The sequence below is a fragment of the Odocoileus virginianus genome, chromosome 11 (assembly GCF_023699985.2).
Source record: "Odocoileus virginianus isolate 20LAN1187 ecotype Illinois chromosome 11, Ovbor_1.2, whole genome shotgun sequence".
Taxonomy (NCBI): Eukaryota; Metazoa; Chordata; class Mammalia; order Artiodactyla; family Cervidae; genus Odocoileus; species Odocoileus virginianus.
The window spans coordinates 51624948-51646495 of NC_069684.1; the positions used below are offsets into that span (position 1 = coordinate 51624948).

Consider the following 21548-nt stretch of genomic DNA (forward strand, 5'->3'; position numbering starts at 1 on the left):
AGGGAATTGACAAAAGATGAACCAGTAGGGGAATCCTCACCCTACCCTCTACCCCCACCTCCTCTGAGCAGGGCCCCATCAGCATTGGCTGAGTGAATTGGGCACAAAAGGGTTGCCAGGCAACAATCAGGGCCTGGATGTGCCGAGACCCAGTGGGTGAGAACCTCTGCTGGGCTAAGCTGCTTGGGCTTTGGGTGGATAAAGTAGCCCATGAGCATGAAGCGGGGTTAGTGACCTCAGTGTGAGGTCACGGCATCACGGAATATAGGGCCTGGAGAGGAACCACAGACTCAGCATGTCTTGGGTTCTGCCCAGGCAGGTAGAAACATGAGTGCTGAAGGCAAGGGGCTGAGGAGACCGAGAGGGTGTTGAGATAGAGATTCAGGAAGAAGAGAGGGTCCCAGTGGTAGGGGCAGCCAGGATGGGGTGCAGCACCCCAGGGTAAGGTTGGGGGGGCTCACTCGGGTAGTTCCTGCAGCCGCCCGCAGTGGAGCCCCGCCTCCAGTTCCCATCCATCTTGGTGAGTTTCCACCTCTTATAGGTGTCACAGGTGAGTGTGTCAGGGGTTAGGTTGCAGATTTCCAGGCGGGAATAGTGTCTCAGGAAGTCGCTGAAAGACATCCTGCAAAAGCAAGGACGCGTGACCCAGGTTACCAGAGGATGCACTGGTGAGCCTGGTCCTTCCACCCAAGTCCAGACTAGGACGCAGTTAGGGCAGCCAGGGGACAGCATGTCAGGGCCGCATGGCCACTAGATCAGTCATCAGAAGGTGCGGGTTCCAGTCCTGGTGCTGCCACCTCCTAACTGGTAATCTTGAACAAGTTACCTAAGTCTCTCTGAAACTCAGAACTCTCATCTGTAGAAAACAGGGCCATCAAATGAGACATGAGTATCAAATGAGACAAAATATGGACGCTCAGTTGGTAAGATGCCGGGACTGTACAGATGTGGCTGGTCTCAGAGAAGCACAGACACAGATGCTCGGGCCCATCTGTGTTGTCCCAGGGTCCTGTTTCTTGAGGCCTTGGGAAGATTCTCTAGGAGCTTGTTAGGAGCGAAGTCCATCTTTCCCTTCTTTTCTCTTGGGACCTGAACACTCCTGCAGGAATTCTTAGCCTTCTCTGCTAAGCTGCTCAGCTTTGAAACTCGATTGTTGAGATGGATAAATTGAAGACGTTCAGAAATTTTTTGTTCAAGGTCTTACAGTGAATTTAAAACAACAAAACCCTGATCCCATGCTCCTGTGCCCTCCACACAATAATCTCACTCAATTTCTAGTAAAGATCAGTCACCTTTTTTCTTAAAGTGCAAGAATCTTACCAGAATTCCCCATCCTCATGCCGTCTGGTCAGCGTTTCCCTCACCTCCGGGTCGATCGTGTTCCAGTTTGGGCAGCTGGAAAACCAAGTGATGGGAGAGACATTAGAAACCAGTGTGGAGCAATGACTTCTCCCCAAGTTGCTCCAAATTTGAGGACCAGGGACACGCTCTCTCATCCGAGGGTCCAGACCCCGATAAGGAAGGGAAGTGACACCCAGGTGGCTGAGAGGTGCAGGGCAGCAGGTTGAGAGGATACCTTATCCTGGAAGACAGTGGCAAGGAAGATTCCAAAAAATGAACACAGCCCATTAGATAGACATGAAGTAGCATCAGGGACCCAAACTGAGAAGGGCTTGGCAGCTCTTTTAAGGGGTGACTGGAAATCTGATGGAGGGGGAGGGGTGCTCATCTTGGCCTCTGCAGCTGACCTGCAGGCCCTGGTGGGTGTCTTTCTGCCACAGCAGAGGCTGCCTGGGAATCATCCAGGGAAAAGGTGGAACTGTAGGTGCTGGGCTGTGGAGGAGGATGGGGAGATAGGAACAGAGGAGGACCAGGAGAGGGGCTCACGGGAGATTTCACCCCAGAGATAAAGGTTCAACAGGCCATCAACAGAGGGACTTCTATTGGCACAACGTTTACATCCTTGGGATAGAATGAGTGCTTGGAGGAGGAAAGGTGTGTCTTTTCCCTGAAGGTCCAATAGCAGAGTGACTCTGAGCCAGGGAAGGGGTGAACCATGAGCTGATGAAAGAATGAGCATCCCGGGAGCTCGGGCCTTGTAAAGGCAGCCAGGTGGCTGGAGCGTTCTGGTGAAGAGTCCTGAGAGGCCACCAGTCCCATGGGTCCCACTCGGGGTTGGGGGAGCCCTGTGTTCTGGGGGCTTTTATTCTCAGCACAGCTGCCGTGCGCTCTCTACTCAGCTCCCCTCCCAGAGCTTCATGGACAGACGCCCCCCACCCAGACCCCTGCTACCCTCCTCACTTGTCGCTCCACTTCCCGGTCCACTCCACCTCTCCCCAGGGATTCCGGATGCGGATCAGCTTCTGCAGGCTTCCTCTGCTTTCCACCTGAAGGACGGGTGGGTGAAGGAGAGGAGGGAGATGCTGAGTTCAAGCCAGGTCTGGAGGATCCCCGGCCCAAGCCCCTTTCTCCATGAGCCAGGGATGGGAGCCATGTTGCGAGGGGGATCACAAAAGGAAGAAGGGTTTGACCCTAGACCCTGGCTGCTGCCCAGCCTGTGGCAGCTCCCGGGATCCAGCCCTGAGAGGATCAGGGCTCTTCAACCTCTGTTGTGAGCCTGAGGCACAAACGCCCTTGTTCTGGGCTCTGCACTGGGACGTCACCTTTGAACCTCCATTCAGCTGACTATAATAGGATGTACTTTTATCGCAGGAGCTTCGTCAAATGAACACTGGTGACGACAAGCAAATACGGTACATGGATCTTGACTAAACCTTGGACTGGGGGCGTTGAGGGGGCTATAAAAGACATTTTGGAGCAATTGGGGAAATGTTTATATGGACTACTTATTGCATCACATTATTGAGTTATTGTTTATTTCTTCAGCATGAAAACAGTACGGGGATTATGTAAGACAGTGTCCCTATGGGCAGGAGATAAATACTAAGTGTCAGGAGCGAGTGGAGTGTTGTGACGTTTGCGATTTCCTTCCACTGGCTCAGAAAGAAAATACACTAAGCAATGAAACAGATGTGGAAAATCTTAACCACTGTTGAATCCAGGGAAATAGCATTTGAATGTTTACTGTATGAGTCTTTCAGCTTTTCTGTAGACTTGAAATTTTTCAAAATACAAAGATGTGGGGAGTTGGATAAAACAAAGATTCAAGGTTAAAAAAAAACTGCCCTGGGTATGTCAGACGACCTGGGATCTAGTCTTCATTCAGTGATTAGAAGATGGCTATTTAACAACATTTATAGTAATGATAATAACAGCAAAGTCAAGAAGACCGATTTGCTTACACACAACTCCTCAGGCAATCTGAGTGCTTTACAAATATTAACTCTTGATTCACCTCAACAACCTTACAACAGGTATCACTGTACTATTGTTTCTAATTCAACTTTGAGGAAACTGGGGAGTAGAAGAGAGTTTAAACACCTGCCCAGGCCACACAGCGTGCAAGGGGCAGAGTCAGATGTGAACACTAACTGGGGCACCGATGCTTTTGTGAGATCAAATGTGAAAGCACTTGAAAGAGGCTGGAACACGACACTTGACGCAGTGTCATGTTATCTTCAGCTGGTCCGGAGGCGATTCTGGGACTTGGTGGCAGGGCGGCTGGCCCCCCTCGAGGCCACCAGAGGGCAGCGCGCGGCCGGCAGGCGCTGGGGAGGGCCGCCCGTCGCGAGCCCTGAACTTCAGCAACGCGGGGCTGCTGGGAAAGGCCCGGGAACGCGGGGCCCCACCCTCGGCAAGCAGGCAAAACTGTGGTTCTGCCATCTGGTGAGGGAGGGCAAGATCCCCAGGAATGCCTGCCGGGCGTTACCTCCTCGGCGCCGGTCACCGAGTACGCGTGCCCCTTCACCAGCTTCTGGAACGTGACGGCCTCCGAGTCCGCAGCGCTGGTGATCTGCAAACGCGGGAGAAATCAGCCCGGCCTCCGCATCCCGCCTTCTCCCTCCTTCCCTCCCTCGCTCGGGTCCTACCGCAGGGCTGGGGGCCTGGGCGGTGGGTGAGAGAGCCGGCGCGCTCCCGCCCAGAGCCCTCCCGCCGTTATTTACAACCAGAGCCGAGGCTGCAAGCAGCCCTCGGGGGCGGGCGGGGTGGTGGTGGGGACGCCGCACTCGCACTCGTGTGGGTGCCCCGCGCAGTCACAAATCCCCGCAGGAAAAGGGCACGCCGTGCCCTCAGGACACACACCTTTCCGGCTGGGTCTCCGGAAACCGCGCGGATCGCCCTGCCCCGCCCCGCTGCAGCGTTTACAGGAGGGCAGTCCTCCGTTTCTGCCTGACTTCAGAACTGGAGTCTGTCTATTAAAGCTTCCCCAGGGATCCCATTCCCCATCTGTTGTGATGGAGGTGGTTATTTTCATTTGAGTCAACGAGAAGGGCTGCTAGTAGAAAGGGTCTCTGCTTGGACACAATCTGCAGAGAAGGTCTGCAAATCCCTGCCTAGAGTCGCACTGAGACTTGGATCCCCCAGAGTCAGGCTTCTTATGCCTGACCCCAGAGCAACCAGCTCCTCCTGCTTAGGACAGGACTGGGCCGCTGGGCACAGGCAAAGCCTGGCGGCTCCTTGGGGACAGGATGTCGCACCCACCTCCCTTCCTCTGGCGCGGTGTGCCAGCAAGGATAGCAGGAGGGGATGTTCCTCCCTGTGACTCCTAAAGTCTTCCTACAGGTCTGCTAACCCTGTAGCAGTTGGGGGGAGGCTGCTGGGCTCTGGGCACAGGTCCTGCAGGTGGGCCGAAGGTGAATGGGTGGTGCTGCTCTTGGGCCCAGCAGAGGGCAGGGGACTTTCACGGAAGCTGTGGTCTGGGTGGTGAGTCACAGGAGGCTGGGGGTTGTACATGGGCTGGAGAGAGAACGGCTGGAGGCTGGAGTCACCATTTGGGCACCAGTTGTACCCCTAGCCAGCCTGACTGTTGCCTAGCCACCCCGGGGCTCCAGGTGATGTATAATATAGTGGACAAAGGATGGGCTAGTCGTGCGGGGAGTTAAGGGCAGTGGGTCTCTTCGGTCTCTGTTGGAAGCTCACTTCCACTAGAGCAGATTGGGATGCGGCTGGGGAGGGAGACTTGGACTTACATCAATGGAGCAGCCCAGGAGAGAGCCTTTCTCCAGAGCCTTCTGGATGATCCTGAACAGGTTGGGAGGGGCCTTCCTCAACTCATAACACTCGGTGATGCCTCCAGTGAAGTCCTCGAAGCCCTCGCTGGTGGCACCCCCAGAAAGTGCTTCATAACACCCGTTGATCCTGTGGGAAGGGGAGAGACCCTGTGACCACCGGAGGTGAAACTTCCGCTTCTCAAAGTGTCCCCCTCCCCCACTCAGACCTCTTGTTGGACGCTCCAGGGACCCTATGCCCAGCCTCTCCTTGGTTTCTCTCCAGCTCGGGGTGCCCCTGAGGGCAGGTGACTGTCCCTGTGGTTACCACTGCCTGGTACTTGATGAAGCTTTTGGAAAAGTCTCACAGAACCTTAGAGCTGGAAGGACCTGGATGTTTATCTGGCCAACCTCCTGTATTGATTCTCTCTGCATCCTGGCAGGAGAGGGGTCTGCTAAATGGACTGTTTGGCAGTTATAGCTTAAAAGGGGACAGCAGTTCAGTAATGAAAGCAGTTTCCCTGAGCATCCTTGGCGCTGTCTTAGGAGGTGCTGGTCGCTCCTGATGGTGCCCTGGTCGCAACGCTGGTGCCCTGACTCTACTGTTTGCATGTAGACTTAGCAGCTTTTCAGGCCCCAGCTTCTCACAGCTGGTGTCTGACTCCTGGCCCTCCTCCCTGGTAGGGGCTGGAAGGAACAGAAATCCTCCTGATGCCTGAGAGCTGCTCATTTTCCCAGAGGGAGCCCAGGCAGCAGGGCCATGACCAGGCACACTCTGGAGGGGGATGGAGGGATGGGGTTGGGGGGTGGGTTCCTGCTGAGAACAGGCAGTGCTGAGCACTGGAAAAGGCAGCCTGTGGGGGATGCAGCTCCCCGGAGGGCTGGGGAAAACCATTTCTAATCAGTGTGTTATGTATTCTGGGCCAATTTCCATAATTTTCATACCTCTGCAATGGATCGTTTTGCCCATTTGGCAAAAAAATCTCTGCTGCATTTAGCTGACAAAAATGTAACATGACCTGCCAAGGAAGCAGAACTCCTCCAGGCCAGCACGATCAGTACCGTGACGTGCTCCTCCTGTGCATCTGGTGAAAAATGGCAATAGCCATGTGCATTATCTCCTCGAATTTCGAGCCCACATTTTGTCCAGAGTAGTCCTTCCGTAGTATAGGACTTTTTAAAAAAAAAAATCATCCTTGAATAGTTTCTGTCTTTTCCAGAATGCAGGGCAGCTGGGGGCAGGGCGCAGGCACTTACTTGGCGTAGGCCTTCTCCAGCAGCGCACTCCAGAACTCGCTGCACTCTGCCGAGTGCACGAAGAGCAGCTCCCCGTCCTTGGTGGGCAGCCTGTCGTCCACCACCACCTCCACCCACTCGCCGTACTGCCAGAACTGCGGGGCAGGGAGGGAGAGGGGTGGCCTGGAGAAGGAGCCGGTGGCAGGTGGCAGCCTGGGGGTCCTTCCCACCCCGCGAGCCTCAGCTGCGCTTGGCTCCTCCTGGCCTGGGCCCCTGGCGTAGGCTCCATGAGCCCATCCTGGGAAGAGGTGCTCTCTCCAGCCCTCTTCCTGCAGGTATATCCTCACTGAGAAACCAAGGACACACCTCCCTCTGAGGCCACACCCTCCCCTCCTGCCCTCTGCCCTGCACCTTATACTTTAAAAAATACTATTTCTCATTTACCAGCATACAAGGAGGACAGTGAGCCATACTTTAACATTTTGTCTCAGATCCTAAATAACACACTATTTTAAAACACTTGGGAGCCACTTCCTGAGAACCCTGCCCTACCGCCCTCCGCGTCCTCATTGTCCTTACAGGGTCCCACGTTCGGTGGCAGGCCAGGGAGCTTCCTGCTGTTTCTCAGTGTCCTTTGTAGAAGAGTATTGTTCTCGGCCCCTAGCATCTGCTCCTGGTCCCCAGGATCCACTCCTAACCTCCACACTTGCTCCTAGTACCCAGGACATGATCCTGGCCCCCAGAACCTGTTGGAACTGTGGTGTTGGAGAAGACTCTTAAGAGTCCCTTGGACTGCAAGGAGATCAATCCAGTCAATCCTAAAGGAAATCAACCCTGAATATTCATTGGAAGGACTGATGCTGAAGCTGAAGCTCCAATACTTTGGCCAACTGATGCAAAGAGCTGACTCACTGGAAAAGACCCTGATGCTAGAAAAGATTGAAGGCAGGAGGAAAAGGGAATGAGATGGTTGGATGGCATCACCGATTCAATGGACACGAGTTTCAGCAAACTCGGGAGGCAGTGAAGGCCAAGGAAGCCTGGGGTGCTGCAGTCCATGGGGTTGCAAAGAGTCAGACATGACTGACCAGCTGAACAACAGCCAGGACCTGTTGAGAAGCTTTTGCCAACTATTAAAAGTTACCTGGAAGTGGAAGATCCCCGCATAGTTTTCCTGGAAGCTCTGGTCCAGGGGGACGACTCGAGCCAGGACTTCTTCATTCAAAGTGAGGGAGGCAATGGCGGCCAGCAGCCAGCAGTCACCTGTGAACACGGCACAAGGAACTCTCATCAGAGGGCTCTCGGTGCCGAGAGGATGTTAAACAGCTTGTCACCACCTCTGGTGCAGGAAGCCTAAGACCAACCTGGCCCAGATGATCCAGCTGGCCCTCATGTGAGGGGTATGGAGGAAGGCTGGGGTGATGCTTTGAGGGGCCTGCTGAGGGAGAGATGTTTTTCTTGTGATAGCAGTTGGGTGGAGATGGAAGAATTCATTCCCTGAAAGACGTAGACCCTGGGATGGCTAGACTGTGTCCTCACGGCTGGCTCCGCGCTTGGTCCGCTGGAGGTGCTCAGCAGTGAGCATGTGTGCAGTGAGGAGGCCAGCCTGGCAGAAGAGGCTGCCGGGAACACAGGCTTTAAAGGTGAGATTGAGTGACAGGAAGAAAACATCGTGATGGATGGGAAGGGATCGAATATCCTGCACCTTCTCCTGGGCGAAGGATGTAGAGGCAAGGGAGGAGAGGCCAGCAGGTGGCCCGACGGATGCAAACATAAGAGCCTGAGTCTGAGAAGGCACCTGGGCTGGGCTGTCTCCCTGAGGATGGACAAGGACGTATGAAGCCCTCTGCAGGGGGTGTGGGCACCATGCCTCGGGAGTAAAGATGGGGACAGTCAGATGGGTGGCTGGTCTGGCAGCCTGGCCTTGGTCTCAATGCCCTCCTCTCTGATACGTGGGTAATTCACGAGGTGTAACGAGAGCACGTGTGTAAAGCGTGCACTCATTTCACGTGGTCAGAAGCAAGCTGGTGGCGGGGAAGGGTCATGTTTTCCACGAGACAAAAGGTCTGACTGATGGAGGCTCTGGGGCAAGGTTGAGGAAGTTTACTCCCTTCTTAAGGAATGTGCACTTTCCTACAATTTCGCATGACAATAATAGGAAATAGCCTCAGATGAGTTTGATTTCCATGACTGGGTTTCTTTTTATTAACTGGCAGATCTATTAAAAGTGTCATGGGCTTCCATGTGGCACTAGTGGTAAAGAATCTGTCTGCCAATGCAGGGTTCAAACATGGGTTCAATCCCTGGGTCAGGAAGATCTCCTGGAGGAGGAAATGGCAACCCACTCCAGTATTCTTGCCTGGAAAACCCCATGCACAGGGTAGCCTGGTGGGCTATAGCCCATGGGGTTGCAAAGAGTTGGACACAGCCTAGCACACGTGTGCGTGTGCGTGCACGCGCACGCATACACACACACACACATTAAAACTGCCACTGAAGTTCACCATGATCTCTGATTTCTGCAGACTATTTGGTGTCCTGGTAGTTCTTGAACTGGATTGTCAGCTAACACTTAGCAATGATGCTGAATGGGTAGCTCTGAGGCCTCTGTGTGCTCATGACAACCCTGTGGAAAGAGGGGGTCCACCCCTCCCTAATCAGTCAATCAGTAACCAAAGGAAGTTAAGTCACTTTGCTGCTCCGGTCGGGTGGGTGCAGTGGGTTCTCTGTAGTTTCCCAGTCAGTGGCCATCGCTCCCCTTCTGGCACCACCGATGACCCTCTGAGAAGCAAGCCTCCCTGCCTCCTCCCTGCCTGTGAGGTTTGGGAGGCATGGACCCTGCCCCCAGGTGGGAGGCAGGTGGGTCTCTAGCAAATAGGCAGCACATTCCCTGGCTTCAGTGATTGGCTCGGGGAAGGTGCTGTAACCCAGCCAGAGCCAGAGAGGTATGAGGAGACCTCTCCTGGGGCTTGGGGGAGAGTGGACAGGTTCCTTCTTCTGCTTCACTGGCTCTACAATGATGCGTGGTCTACTGCTGCTGAAGCAATCTTGCAGCCAACTCAAAGGAAGAGGGGCTGAAGGGTGGAGAGAGAAAGCAGGCCCTGGTGTTATCACTGGATAGTTCCCTGGATCAAACTGTACCTGAAGCTGTATCTATTTGGACTTCTATTACCTGAACTGATCATGTCCCTACTTCCTTACCCATTAGCCAGGGCTACAAGTTCCTGCCACTTGACTGCAAGGGGTACATGGACACTAGTCACTTAAGAGGCCTTCCTGTGTGCCAGTCACTGTTCTAAGAGATGCAGGTTCATCATCTCATTCATTTCTCACAGAAGCTCTGTGATGGTGCTGCTACCATCTTCATGTTAAAGCTGAGGATAACAAGGCTTAGGAGGGTAAATGCACTGCCAACTGTGACACATACAAGGAAGAGTTTGGAAGGTTTGTTCGTCAGATCTCAGAAGATAACTTTTGCGTCAACTAGATCTTTACATAAACCAAACTAGAGACTCTTTGACCCACTTAGAATAGGATCTTGCAGAAAAACTTGCATTGAGAGGTTTTACTGCTGGCCATGGGAAGGAGCCCCTGATTGGTGGGGATGGAACTCTACACAGAGGAGCTTTCCTGGCCTGATTCCATATGCTGCCAGATAGGAACAAGATTGTTGTTAAAACAACATTCAGCCTTTTCTGAGAACCCACCCTTCTCTCAGGCTGTATCATATTTTCGTTCCTAGAGGATGACGTCACCAAGTGTCAGCTGCTCTCAGAGTCAAGAGATCCTCCTTTTCAATCTATTCCCCCTCCTCCAAGCCAGGCCTTCTCCTGACTCTAGTCCTTTGAGAACCTAGAGATGCCTGTGCTTCTTATCTTTCTTGAGTTTATTTGAGATTTTCTAGGAATCTTGGAAAAGGATTTGGGTCTCTCAACACATGCAGGCAGACAGCCTTGTGGATAACATGGGTCCAAGTATAGGAATTTCAGTGGCATTTGTCCTGAAACCAGTTATTCCCATGGTTCCTGTGGATCCACCATAAAATCCCTGAGCATCCTCAGAAGAGCTTCCCTATCTGTCTGACTCTGGAGGGGCCATCTGAACGCCCTCCTGGTTCTGTTTCCCTTGGTACCAATGGGGAGATGGCCTTTACCTTGTGCATGTATCACGCCGGTGTGTGTCTGCAGGACCATTCGGTTGCTTTTTAGCGCTGGAGATCACAGCTGACTATGCTACTACTCAGGGGACAGTGACTGAATGCACGAAGGACTGGATTTAGGTAGTGGTGCCATTTCCTTATTTTTTTCCTTTTTCCCTTTCTGTGGGTCATCCATCTAGGCCAGTGCTGGCCACACCCATCTCTCAGATTACTGCCCACCACCAGACCTGGATGCTGTTGCCACATCCCAGAAATCAGTGGCCATGCCTCATGGCTCCCCGTTTTCTTCCTTCACATCCTAGAATGCTTTTCCTGGTCACTCCGGGAAGAGTGAGACCTAATCTCCCCTGGCCCTTCAGAGAGGCTTGCTTTTTTGATCCTTTCCTATTCCAATCTAACTTGTTTCCTCTGATTATAAATTCTAGGATTTGTAATCCTAGAATGTTTCCTAGATGACAAAACTGTCCAAGAGGCAGTTTAGAGATTTAAAATACTTTAAGAGATTAAGTTACTTGCTTGAGGTTGCAGGTCCTGGAAAGGGCAGAGTAGGGACCAGAGTTGGGATTCTTTTGGTTCCGCCAAAAGAAATGAGAGAAATAACAAGTAGCTAATATTTTGTGTGATATTTTGAAATTTACAAAATCATGGTTTACATTTTACTTGATCCTTACAGATATCTTTTGAGATGATCGTCCTTACAGTATTACTAATCACCTTTTTTGGATGAAGCTCAGGAAGTCTGTGTTCTACCCAGTTGACAGGTCTTACAAGCAAATTGTCTGAATCCACACCCTGGTTTTTGTTTAAAAAACATACCTTGCAAAAGACTTCCTTTGGTTAAGAGCATCTGACTCTTATAACTAGGGAAAGAACCCACTAGGAAAATCCAGCTGCAATTCAAATTTAAAACTAAGTGGTATGGGCTTCCCAGGCAATCCAGTGGTTGAAACTTTGCCTTCCAATGCAACAGGTGTGGGTCCAACCCCTGATCGGGGAGATAAGATCCCACATACCTTGCGGCCAAAAAGCCAAAACAAAACATCTTTAAAAAACCCCAAAACTAAGGGGTAGCAAGCAGCAGCTTCCTGAAATCCTATACTGCATGTTAACATCCCAAAATCCTTGGCTCAGAAATATTAAAACATGTCACCTAGTCGATGCCATGCAGTTCCCTAAGGCAACAGGAAGATGGCCTGTCACTGCACAACCAAGGCCCTAGCACTAAGATCACAGCACAAGCAAGTGTAAATAAGAGTTAGATGCATTTTATGGTCAAAGGTTCAAAGTTTGTCATATATACACACATATATGGCTCTAAGTCCTATTTCTAATAAGGTAGAAACATTTGAAATCCTATTTTATAATAGTATACTTTAATATTATTTTATACTTCTGATTTCTTAACTCTGTTCCTTACCACATGCAGCAAAATATTTTTAACAAAGTTGGGAAGCTCCCTTACAAAACCTTTTTTTTTTTTTTTTGCCATACAGCAAATTCCCTTTGGCTTTCTATTTTACAGATGGTAATGTAAGTTTCCATGTTACTCTTTCCATACATCTCACCCACTCCTCCCCTCTCCCCATGTCCATAAGTCTATTCTCTATGTCTGTTTCTTCACTGTTGCCCTGTAAATAAATTCTTGAGTACCATTTTTCTAGATTCCGTATATGTGTTAGAATATGGTATTTATCTTTCTCTTTCTGACTCACTTCACTCTGTATAAAAGGTTCTAGGTTCTTCCACCTCATTAGAATGGCCCTCATCAAAACCTGTTTTTAAAGTTTATTTAATATCTGTTCATATAAGCTTTTTCAGTAACAAAATCTGAAAACAATGGTTATAGCAGTTTACATTCATGAAGACTTACTATGTGCCAGGCCCTGTGCTAAAATGCTTTACATGTACCGTGAGCAAAAAAAGTACCACCCATCACTTCAGTAGACAAAGAATGTTGCTGCCGTCAAACCATCAGCCAGGGCAGCAGCCCTGACAGTGAACCCTGAGGGAAATTCGGGATGGAGAAAACTGGGACACTGGTCCTAGACAGTTAAGATGCATATCTAAGGAGTAACTTCAATAAACCCAGACTCTTGCATCTTTTCGTACATGGAAAAGCACGGAAATCATTAACTTGAGAGTCTGTTTTTTATGATTGGCAATAACATTTTAATGTTCAAATCCATGTTTTGTTTTTGTTTTTCAGGAAACCCCCTAAATATCCTGCTCTACCTTATGTCTTTGGAATGATTCCTCAGAGCTAGCTGAGAGCTTGTCTCCCACACTACAGTCCTCAGTAACATCCCCGAATAAAACATAACTCACAACTTTTAGGCTGTGCGGCTTTTTTTTTTTTTACTTGAAAGTATCATGAAGTTGCCACAAAGCAATTTGAGAGGGACTTTCCTGTTGGTCCAGTGGTTTAGAATCTGCTTGCCAGTGTGGGGGACATGGATTCAATCCCTGGTCCAGGAAGATCCTACATGCCATGAGGCAGTTAAGCCCAGTCACAACTGCTGAAGTTCTCACTCTAGAGTCCATTCTCTGCAACAAGAGAACCCACCACAAGGAGAAGCCCGCACGGCACAACTAGAGAAAGCACTCACACAGCAAGGAAGACCCAATGGAGCTAAAAAATTAAAAAACAAAAACCTAAAAACCAAAACAAAACCATTTGATATAGGTGGGTACTATTACCACCTTCTGTAAGGAGACTGGGTGGCTCACCCCAAGGTCCCAGCTAATGAATGGCTGTCAGGTCTGAACAAAGCACACACTTTTAATGCATAATTGGAACAGTCTCCTTGGCAAATAGGTGTCAATTTCTAATTCACTTAGTTCACAGGATGTGGTCCCGGGGGCTTTAGTCCTTGAGAGGTGACTCCATTATGGTTCAGCATTTGGGCTGCACAGTGTTTTTTCTTTCTAGTTTCCTGCTTGCTGCACCTGGATGGCCACCCCTGCCTGAGGGTTTTCTCCCCACATGGAAACCGGTTCTACACCCTCATCAGCAGCAGCCTCACTCAGCGCCACCCCTCCTGGCTCAGGGTTCCCCCTACCAAGGTCAGAATCGACCCATCCTACAATGGTTTAAAACAACCCATCTGCTCTGGGTAAGCCCATGGTGACCTGCTTCTGCAGAGGTGAGCAGGGTGGAGAGGAGTCACTGGAGTCTCCTCCTGGCACAGCCTGTTTGGGTCGGCCACGTTGGGGTCTGGGTAAAACCAGGCTGGCTGGTACAGGCCAGGCCTGATGACCCGCTGACCCCTGAGGCTCCAGCCCACCTGTGGTTCTAACTGGTTTGAGAGGATGCCTGCCAGTGACCAAGGTCTCTCCTAGAATGTTGCCACATGGATGGGGCTTGAAAAAGAAAGATCCGGTGTGTACCTCTATAGACGTTTAAATTATATGTCTATAAGAGACTCTGAAAGTGAAAATGGCTGTCATGTGTGACTCTTTGTGACCCCATGGAGTGTAGCCCGCCAGGCTCCTCTGCCCATGGAATTTTCTAGGCAAGAGTACTGGAGTGGGTTGCCATTTCCTTCTCCAGGGGATCTTCCTGACGCAGGGATCAAACCCATGTCTCTTGCAACTCCTGTATTGGCAGGCAGGTTCTTTTTTTTTTTTTTTTAATTATTTTTAAATTTTAATTGGAGGCTAATTACTTTACAATATTATGGTGGTTTTTGCTATACATTCACATGAATCAGCCATGGGTATACATGTGTTCCCCATCCTGACCCTCCCTCCCACCTCCCTCCCCATCCCATCCCTCAGGGTCATCCTAGTGCATCAGCCCCGAGCACCTTGTCTCATGCATTGAACCTGGACTGGCGATCTATCTCACATATGATAATATACATGTTTCAATGCTATTCTCTTAAATCATTCCACCCTCGCCTTCTCCCCCAGAGTCCAAAAGTCTGTTCTTTACATCTGTGTCTCTTTCGCTGTCTCGCATATAGGGTCATCATTACCATCTTTCTAAATTCCATATATATGTGTTAATATACTGTATTTCTTTCTGGTAGGCAGGTTCTTTACCACTAGCGCCATCTAGGAATCCTGGGATGGATGGTTGCTAAGTCACTTCAGTCGTGTCCGACTCTGTGCGACCCCATCCCTGGGATTCTCCAGGCAAGAACACTGGAGTGGGTTGCCATTTCCTTCTCCAATGCATAAAAGTGAAAAGTGAAAGTGAAGTCGCTCAGTCATGTCCGACTCTTCGCGACCCCATGGACTGCAGCCTACCAGGCTCCTCCGTCCATGGGATTTTCCAGGCAAGAGTACTGGAGTGGGTGCCATTATGCCTCCTCATTCAATTGCAGAGGCTTCCAGTCAGGCTGTTTATGTCCAACAGTGTTCAAAGCTTCTCTGACTAGTGTGATCTGTCCTCTACCAGCTGTTCACTCTTAGAATTAACTCCAAGGGCATCATCCTGCCTGGAGAGGGATAGACAATCATTTACTCCATTTAAACTGTGGCCCACATTCTTGGCTAGAAAAATTCATCATCATAAATTGGCTACTTCCTGTTAAGCCAGTCTATAAATCTAATGCAATCCCAATGAAAATAGCAAGAGGATTTTTTAAAAATTGGAACACAGCTGATTCTAAAATTTACTGGTAAAAAATAAGCATGAAGCCTAGCCAGCAAAAAATCTAAATATCTATTAGATATTGAAACACACACATAATAAATAAAATAGTACAGAACTTGTGCATGAACATACAGAGATACATAAATGGCACTAAATAGAAAGTCCAGAAATAGCTCCAAACATAGGAATTTAGTAAAGATAAACTATTCACAAATGAAATTGGAACAACTGAGTACCCATCTAGAAAAAAAATCAAATTATAGCTCATCTTGTCATGGTAATAAATTCTAAATGGAATAACATTTATATATAAATATAACATTGTATATCTTAATTATATACTTTATATTTTTATACTTTATATTTAAATATTATAAATCTAGCCATCTGTATTATCTACATATTTTTGCTTATGTATTTATGTGATATACTGTTATGTTTTAATACATTCACAATATGAGAAATCTAGCCATTTGTATTATTGACATATTTATTCTTTATGTATTTATATAATATACTGTTATGTTTTAATATATATTCACACTATGATAGCACTATAATATTTTTATAAATCCATATATTCTATAAGAGATAATGGGAAAATTCTTTTATAACCTTAGAGTGGAGATATCATCAAATGACAACCTAGAAGTCACAAAATCTTTTAAGAAGTATTCTTTGGGTCTTTTTATTTCTTGTAGACAGTACAGTGTTAAACAGTGTTTATTTATTTATTTTGGCTGTGCTAGGTCTTCGCTGTAGTGTGCAGACTTTTCTGTAGTTCCGACACGTGGGGGCCCCTCTGTAGCTGTGGTGTGCAGGCCGCTCATTGTGGGGGCCTCTCCTGTTGCAGAGGACAGGCTCTAAGGCAAGCTCACTTCAGCAGGTGCTGCTCGTGGGCTCGGTAACTGTGGCGTGCGGACTTAGTTGTCCCGAGGCGTGTGAGATCTTCCCAGATCAGGGAGGGAACCCGTGTCTCCTGTACGGGCAGGTGGCTTCTTTACCACTGAGCCACCAGGGAAGCCCACCACAGCGTTTAAATTAGTCCGGTGAGTAAGGTTGCTGCTAATGGATTTTAAAAGCCATAAAATTTTTAAATGATAAACTTAACTACATTAAAGTTAAAAAAAAAAACTACATGGTAAACAAATCACAATAAGCAAAGTCAAACTAAAAAATAACAGGGAAAAATATCTGTTACTCAGATCCCAGACCAAAAGTTATGTATAAATCTTCTCAGTATTTAACGAGAAAAAAATGAAAGCTCAATAGAAAAATGGGCAACGACATCATCAGAGTCAATGGGAAAAGGAAAAATTAATGGCTCTTAAACATATTAAAAGGCACTTACCCTCACTCATCATAGAAGAAACATAAAGTAAAACTACACTGAGATACCATTTTCACCCTTGGGATTGCCAAGGTCAAAGCGGGATGATCTGGAGAGGTTGTGGGGGGATGTACACCCTCAGTCCTGACAAAGGCAGTTTGAGGCTATTGTCGATGTACTCCAGTAATTCCATGTGTAGTCATCTCCCTACAGACATTCTCACATGAGAAATGATGCATGTACAAGTTTATCTACTGCCGCGCTTGCTGCAACAGAAGAGTCTGAAACAAGGTAAATATCCATCCACAGAGGAGAGGTGAAACAAACTATAGTCCTTCTCCAGCGATAGTCTATGCAGCCGTAAAAAGGAATGAAAATGCTCCGTTGATACAGAATGATCTCCAAGATGTGCTATGTGAAACAAAGCAAGTACAAAACAACAGCAACAAAAAGAGGAAACAGAAAAAGAGAAAAGGGGGGGACACTGTACTGGCCTCCCTTTTCTAATTCATATCTTCACAATTTGAAGTTATTTTGGGATGATTATATAGAAGAGTAACGTGTTCTTTTATAAGCTTAGATTGTGGTTTTATTACCATAAACTCTAGTTTATTGCCCTCAGTTGGTTAGGTTAATACTTGTAGTGAACCAAAAAAGTAGCTTATATCAATTACTCTATATGAAAATTATTTTTGGCAGAAGTCTTCTATAATAATTGCTCCATAGTCAATAAGAACCCTGGAGGAGGGCATGGCAACCCACTCCAGTCTTCTTGCCTAGAGAATCCCTATAGACAGAGGAGCCTGGCAGGCTGCAGTCCATGGGGTTGCAAAGAGTCAGATGTGACTGAGCGACTAAGCACAGCACAGTCAATAAGAACAAACAGTCACTCAAGCCACTTATTCCCGTGTCCTCCAAAGTGTGTTCTGTAGAAACTAGTTCCTCGGGTTAATAGATGTTCCTTCAGAAATGTGCTCTGTGGTCAGATAAGTTTCGGAAATGCAAAGCTAACTAGGTCAAGTGTGGAGACATTCAGAGTCTTTCAATAATTATACATGGTGACCTCCCCAAAGCAGGGCCTGGATGACTCAGTGGTAAAGTACCTGCCTGCAATGCAGGAGATTCGGGTCTGACCCCTGGGTCAGGAAAGATCTCCTGGAGGAGGAAATGGCAACCCACTCCAGTACTCTTGCCTGGAGAATCCCATGGACAGAGGAGCCTGGCGGGCTACAGTCCATGGGGTCAAGAGTTGGACACAACTGAACTCATGCACACATAATTTAGAACTGATTGTTTTGCTATAAGACACACACACACACACAAACATGTCTATATATATGCTTTTGGGGCCGGGGGGGTAAAGCCAAAAAAATTTCTGAGGAATGAGGCGTGGTATTTCTAAATACCAACACATTCTGACTCACCACCTCTCCTCTGCCTTTCTCATCCTGGGAGGCTGATACCTGCCGTGGTCTGTCCTGAGCCCCGAACACAAGCAGGGACAAGTGTCAGAGCTGGGTCACTACAGGTCCCTGACTGCCCGAGCTGCCGGTGACATCTCCTTTCAGCAGGCGGCTCCTGGCCAAGGCCATCCCTGAGGCAGCAGACAGGCTCCTGCCCAGAGGTTCCCAGACCACACCGAAGCCTGGCCGCAGGCTGGACAGTCTGTCCAGCTATCCCGACATCAGGGCTCCCCAGCTCAGCTTCGGCTCCTCCGTTCAGTCCTGGGAGACACTCGGCCAGTCCAGGCCTGCAAGGCTGGGGAGGGGGCCTGGGGGATTTTCCGTTAAAGCCCACCTGGTGCCCAACAGCCTCCTGCCTGGTCCACCAGGGGCTCGCCGGCCCTTCCTCCCAACACCGGCACCACATCCGGACTTGACTCCCGGGAAGGGACAGTCCTCAGCCCACATGGACAGGGGACATAGAATGCAAGTGCCCCGGGAAAGGGAACTGTGGATTAAAATGCCCTCACGTGAAAATGACTGAGCGCAGGTCAGTGGGGGGATGAGAGAGGCGGTATTCTGGAGCAGGCTGGTGGGGGTGGCGGGCAAGTGGAAAGCAGGATGGAAAGGAAATCACCCAGAGGAGGGGATCCAGGGCCTCAAGCCAGACTTGCTCCTTGATTTTGGATGTAGGCGGGCACTGCCCTGCCCAGTGGGGACCTCTGGATCCCTATAATACACGTGTCTTGCTGGAGGCTGTTCATTCCTGTTTCCTGAAAGAACTGCCTCACTGGCTTCTCATCTTGCCTTGCACCCCATTCTCTCACCTTCCCACACCCCTTTTTGCCTCCAGCACCAGGAAGCCTCTGTGCAAACTCCACCCTCTCGGGGCTCCTCAGAGTCTGCCTCTTGGCTGCCCTGTCAGTCCCCTTTGGCCGGGTTTTCCCCTTCAACCCGGGCCCTAGGGATTGTCCTTCCAGCAAAACTTCCTCTACAAGTTGGCTCCGTGATGTCCTAGGGGCCTGCTCTGCAGCTTAAAGGCGGTGCACAAACCCACAGGCAGGGTGCCTGCTGCCTGGGAGCACTGGCCTGCAGGAGGAGAACCTCGGGCTGGCAGTACCCAGGCTGACGCCCAAGTCAGTGTGGGTTGACGGTTTGCCCACCCAGGAGGTTAGAAGAGCCCCAGACACCAGACATAGGGAAGGGGCTCCACAGGCGCCCACAGTCCCCCCAGGCAACCCCCAAACCAGAAGGGTAAGACCCCCTGGATAGAGCTGGGAGGGCAGATCTGGATATAAATCCTGACCCCGCCACTTAAGACTGTGTGATCTCGGATACCTTTCTTAATTCCTCTGGGCCCATGTTTTCTCAGCTGTAAAGTGAAAAGACACACATACCCTCAAAGGGTTGTTAGGATCAGATGGAAAAGGGAAACTAGGGTTCTTGGATGGGTTTCAGAGATCTGTAACCCAGAAACAGAGTGTGCACATTTTGCCTGTATGCAAACACATGCATTTTCTAGGGAGGAGTCGGGTTTCACCCCCACTTCATACCCCAAAAGTTAAGAAACACTAGAACTGACACAGTTCAAATCCTGCCTCTGACTGGGGGCATCTCTGTGCCTGTTTTCTCATGTATAAATGGGCTTCATAATAGGAAACTGCCTCAAGGAGTTGAGAATTAAATGCAAGAAAATAAGCATTTAGAACACTGTCTCTAGGTGTTGGCTGGTTTTAATCTTCTAACATTATAGAGGAGAAACCTGAGGCCTGGGAGAGGTGAAGTCTTGACTGAGGATGCGTTATGCACCAAACATTGGCCACAGTGGGCTGCCCTGTTTCGGATAGGGTGACAGCTCAGGATGGGTGCAGGAAAGTGGGAGTGAGGAGGGAGGGGAGCCTCCCAGGGTGGGGAGGAGGAGCGGGTAAGAGGGGAAGGACTGAGACTACTAGTGCACGTGGGGCTTGTCTCATCATTGTGAGCCCCTGCCAACTCATCCAAAGTAAGCGGGGAGGGGAGGAGGTGTAAATAAAGGTGAAGGATGAGCACTGATGAGGGTGTAGATCCAAATGCATTCACTCAAAATCCCAGGAAGACAGAGAGATTCCCCTGTGGCTCAGTCGGTAAAGAATATGCCTATCAATGCAGGAGACTCAGGTTCAATCCTTTGGTGGGGAAGATCCCCTAGAGAAGGAAATGGCAACCCACTCCAGTATTCTTGCCTGGGTAATCCCATGAACAGAGGAGCCTGGTGGGCTACAGTCCATGGGGTCACGCAACTTATCGACTCAACCACCACCACTCACCTTCACCCCCACCCCTGCCTCGCTTGGGACTGTGGCAGCTGTCCCTCCCGACTCCCAGCGCAGGGCCAGGGACTGAGTACCGCCCCCCTGGGCTGAGGCTGATTGGTGGTCTCTTCTCTGCTCTGTCCCCTCGCAGAACCCGGGAGCCTCCTCCTGTGTCTGCAGTTTGATAATCGCTTTCTCTCCTTGCACGCCTTTCCCTGGCGTTTTCCACAAAAAACTTCTACTACCTTTGTGCCTACAGCAGAAGAGGATTCGTCAGTTCAGTTCAGTCCTCAGTCATGTCCAACTCTTTGCGACCCCATGGACTGTAGCATACCAGGCCTCCGTGTCCGTCACCAACTCCCAGAGTTTACTCAAACTCATGTTCATTGAGTCGGTGATGCCATCCAACCATCTCATCCTCCGTCATCCCCTTCTCCTCCCACTTTCAATCTTTCCCAGCATCAGAGTCTTTTTCAGTGAGTTGATTCTTCGCATCAGGTGGCCAAAGTATTAGAGTTTCAGCTTCAGCATCAGTCCTTCCAATGAATATTCATGTTAGCTTTAATTTTTTCACTTGTTCACTGACACTTGTTCAATGACTGATCACTTGTTCAATGACAACATCGTGTCTTCTCTCTGGCCCACCCTCGGGCACCTGCCGAGATCACTTCTGCCACTTTTGCTCAAGGGACCCCAAGGAATCCCCTCCAAGTTCAAACGTCCCCCTCCCTCCCCTTCTAATTTGTTGGAAAAGGGAGGTCTGAGCAGGGTTTTGGCCATTAAGCACAGCTGCCGCGCCCTTCCAGACTCAGGTACCTGGATAAAGGTCTAAGTGTCCCTAGCCAGGCTGGCCTCCCCCGCCTCCTCCGCAGCCTCACCATGACCGTGACCATGTACACACAGGCTTCCCTCCACGGCGCACACTCGGCCGCACCCAGACCCCCACCCTCTGAGCACACAGCATCCCCAGGCAGACCTCATGAATGGCTCCTTTAAGCTCCAGAGCCCTCCTCTGAAAAGGTAAATACATGCAGAGCCACGTGGGTAAATTTCCAGAGCCGTACACCCTGGGCCTCTGTGTCTGGTCCCAGGATCAGTGTTGAGCACCGGTCAGGCCGCCTGGGGTCCGTTGCGGGGAGTGGAACGGTGAGGAGGATTGTATTTGTAGCTGCTGGAAATTCTTCCGAATGGGGCAGGCTATTTGTTACGCCTTCTCCTCCTTTCTCTCCTGCCATCACTGTCTTCCTTCCAACCACAGGGACGTGGAGCAGAGAATCTGGGAGATGCTGGCTCACCTGCCCCGTGGCAGCTCCATTACTCTAGGGAGAGGTGCCTGCTGATGGTCCCAGGAGGATGGCAGCTCTGCAAGGAGCTGGGACCCT

At 49.7% G+C, this 21548-nt stretch overlaps 1 protein-coding gene across 1 annotated transcript in view; it reads right to left on the bottom strand.

The window, feature by feature from the left end:
* The window catches only part of CAPN2 (calpain 2), a 56168-nt gene that overhangs the window by 18078 nt on the left and 16542 nt on the right, over positions 1-21548 (bottom strand). Inside the window, exons 3-9 of the mRNA XM_020879505.2 lie at positions 7489-7607; positions 6366-6499; positions 5091-5259; positions 3830-3913; positions 2302-2387; positions 1321-1395; positions 462-622 (exon numbers count right to left, since the gene is read on the bottom strand). Coding sequence (XP_020735164.1) covers positions 462-622; positions 1321-1395; positions 2302-2387; positions 3830-3913; positions 5091-5259; positions 6366-6499; positions 7489-7607 — 828 coding nt within the window. The remainder of the gene's footprint in view (positions 1-461; positions 623-1320; positions 1396-2301; positions 2388-3829; positions 3914-5090; positions 5260-6365; positions 6500-7488; positions 7608-21548) is intronic.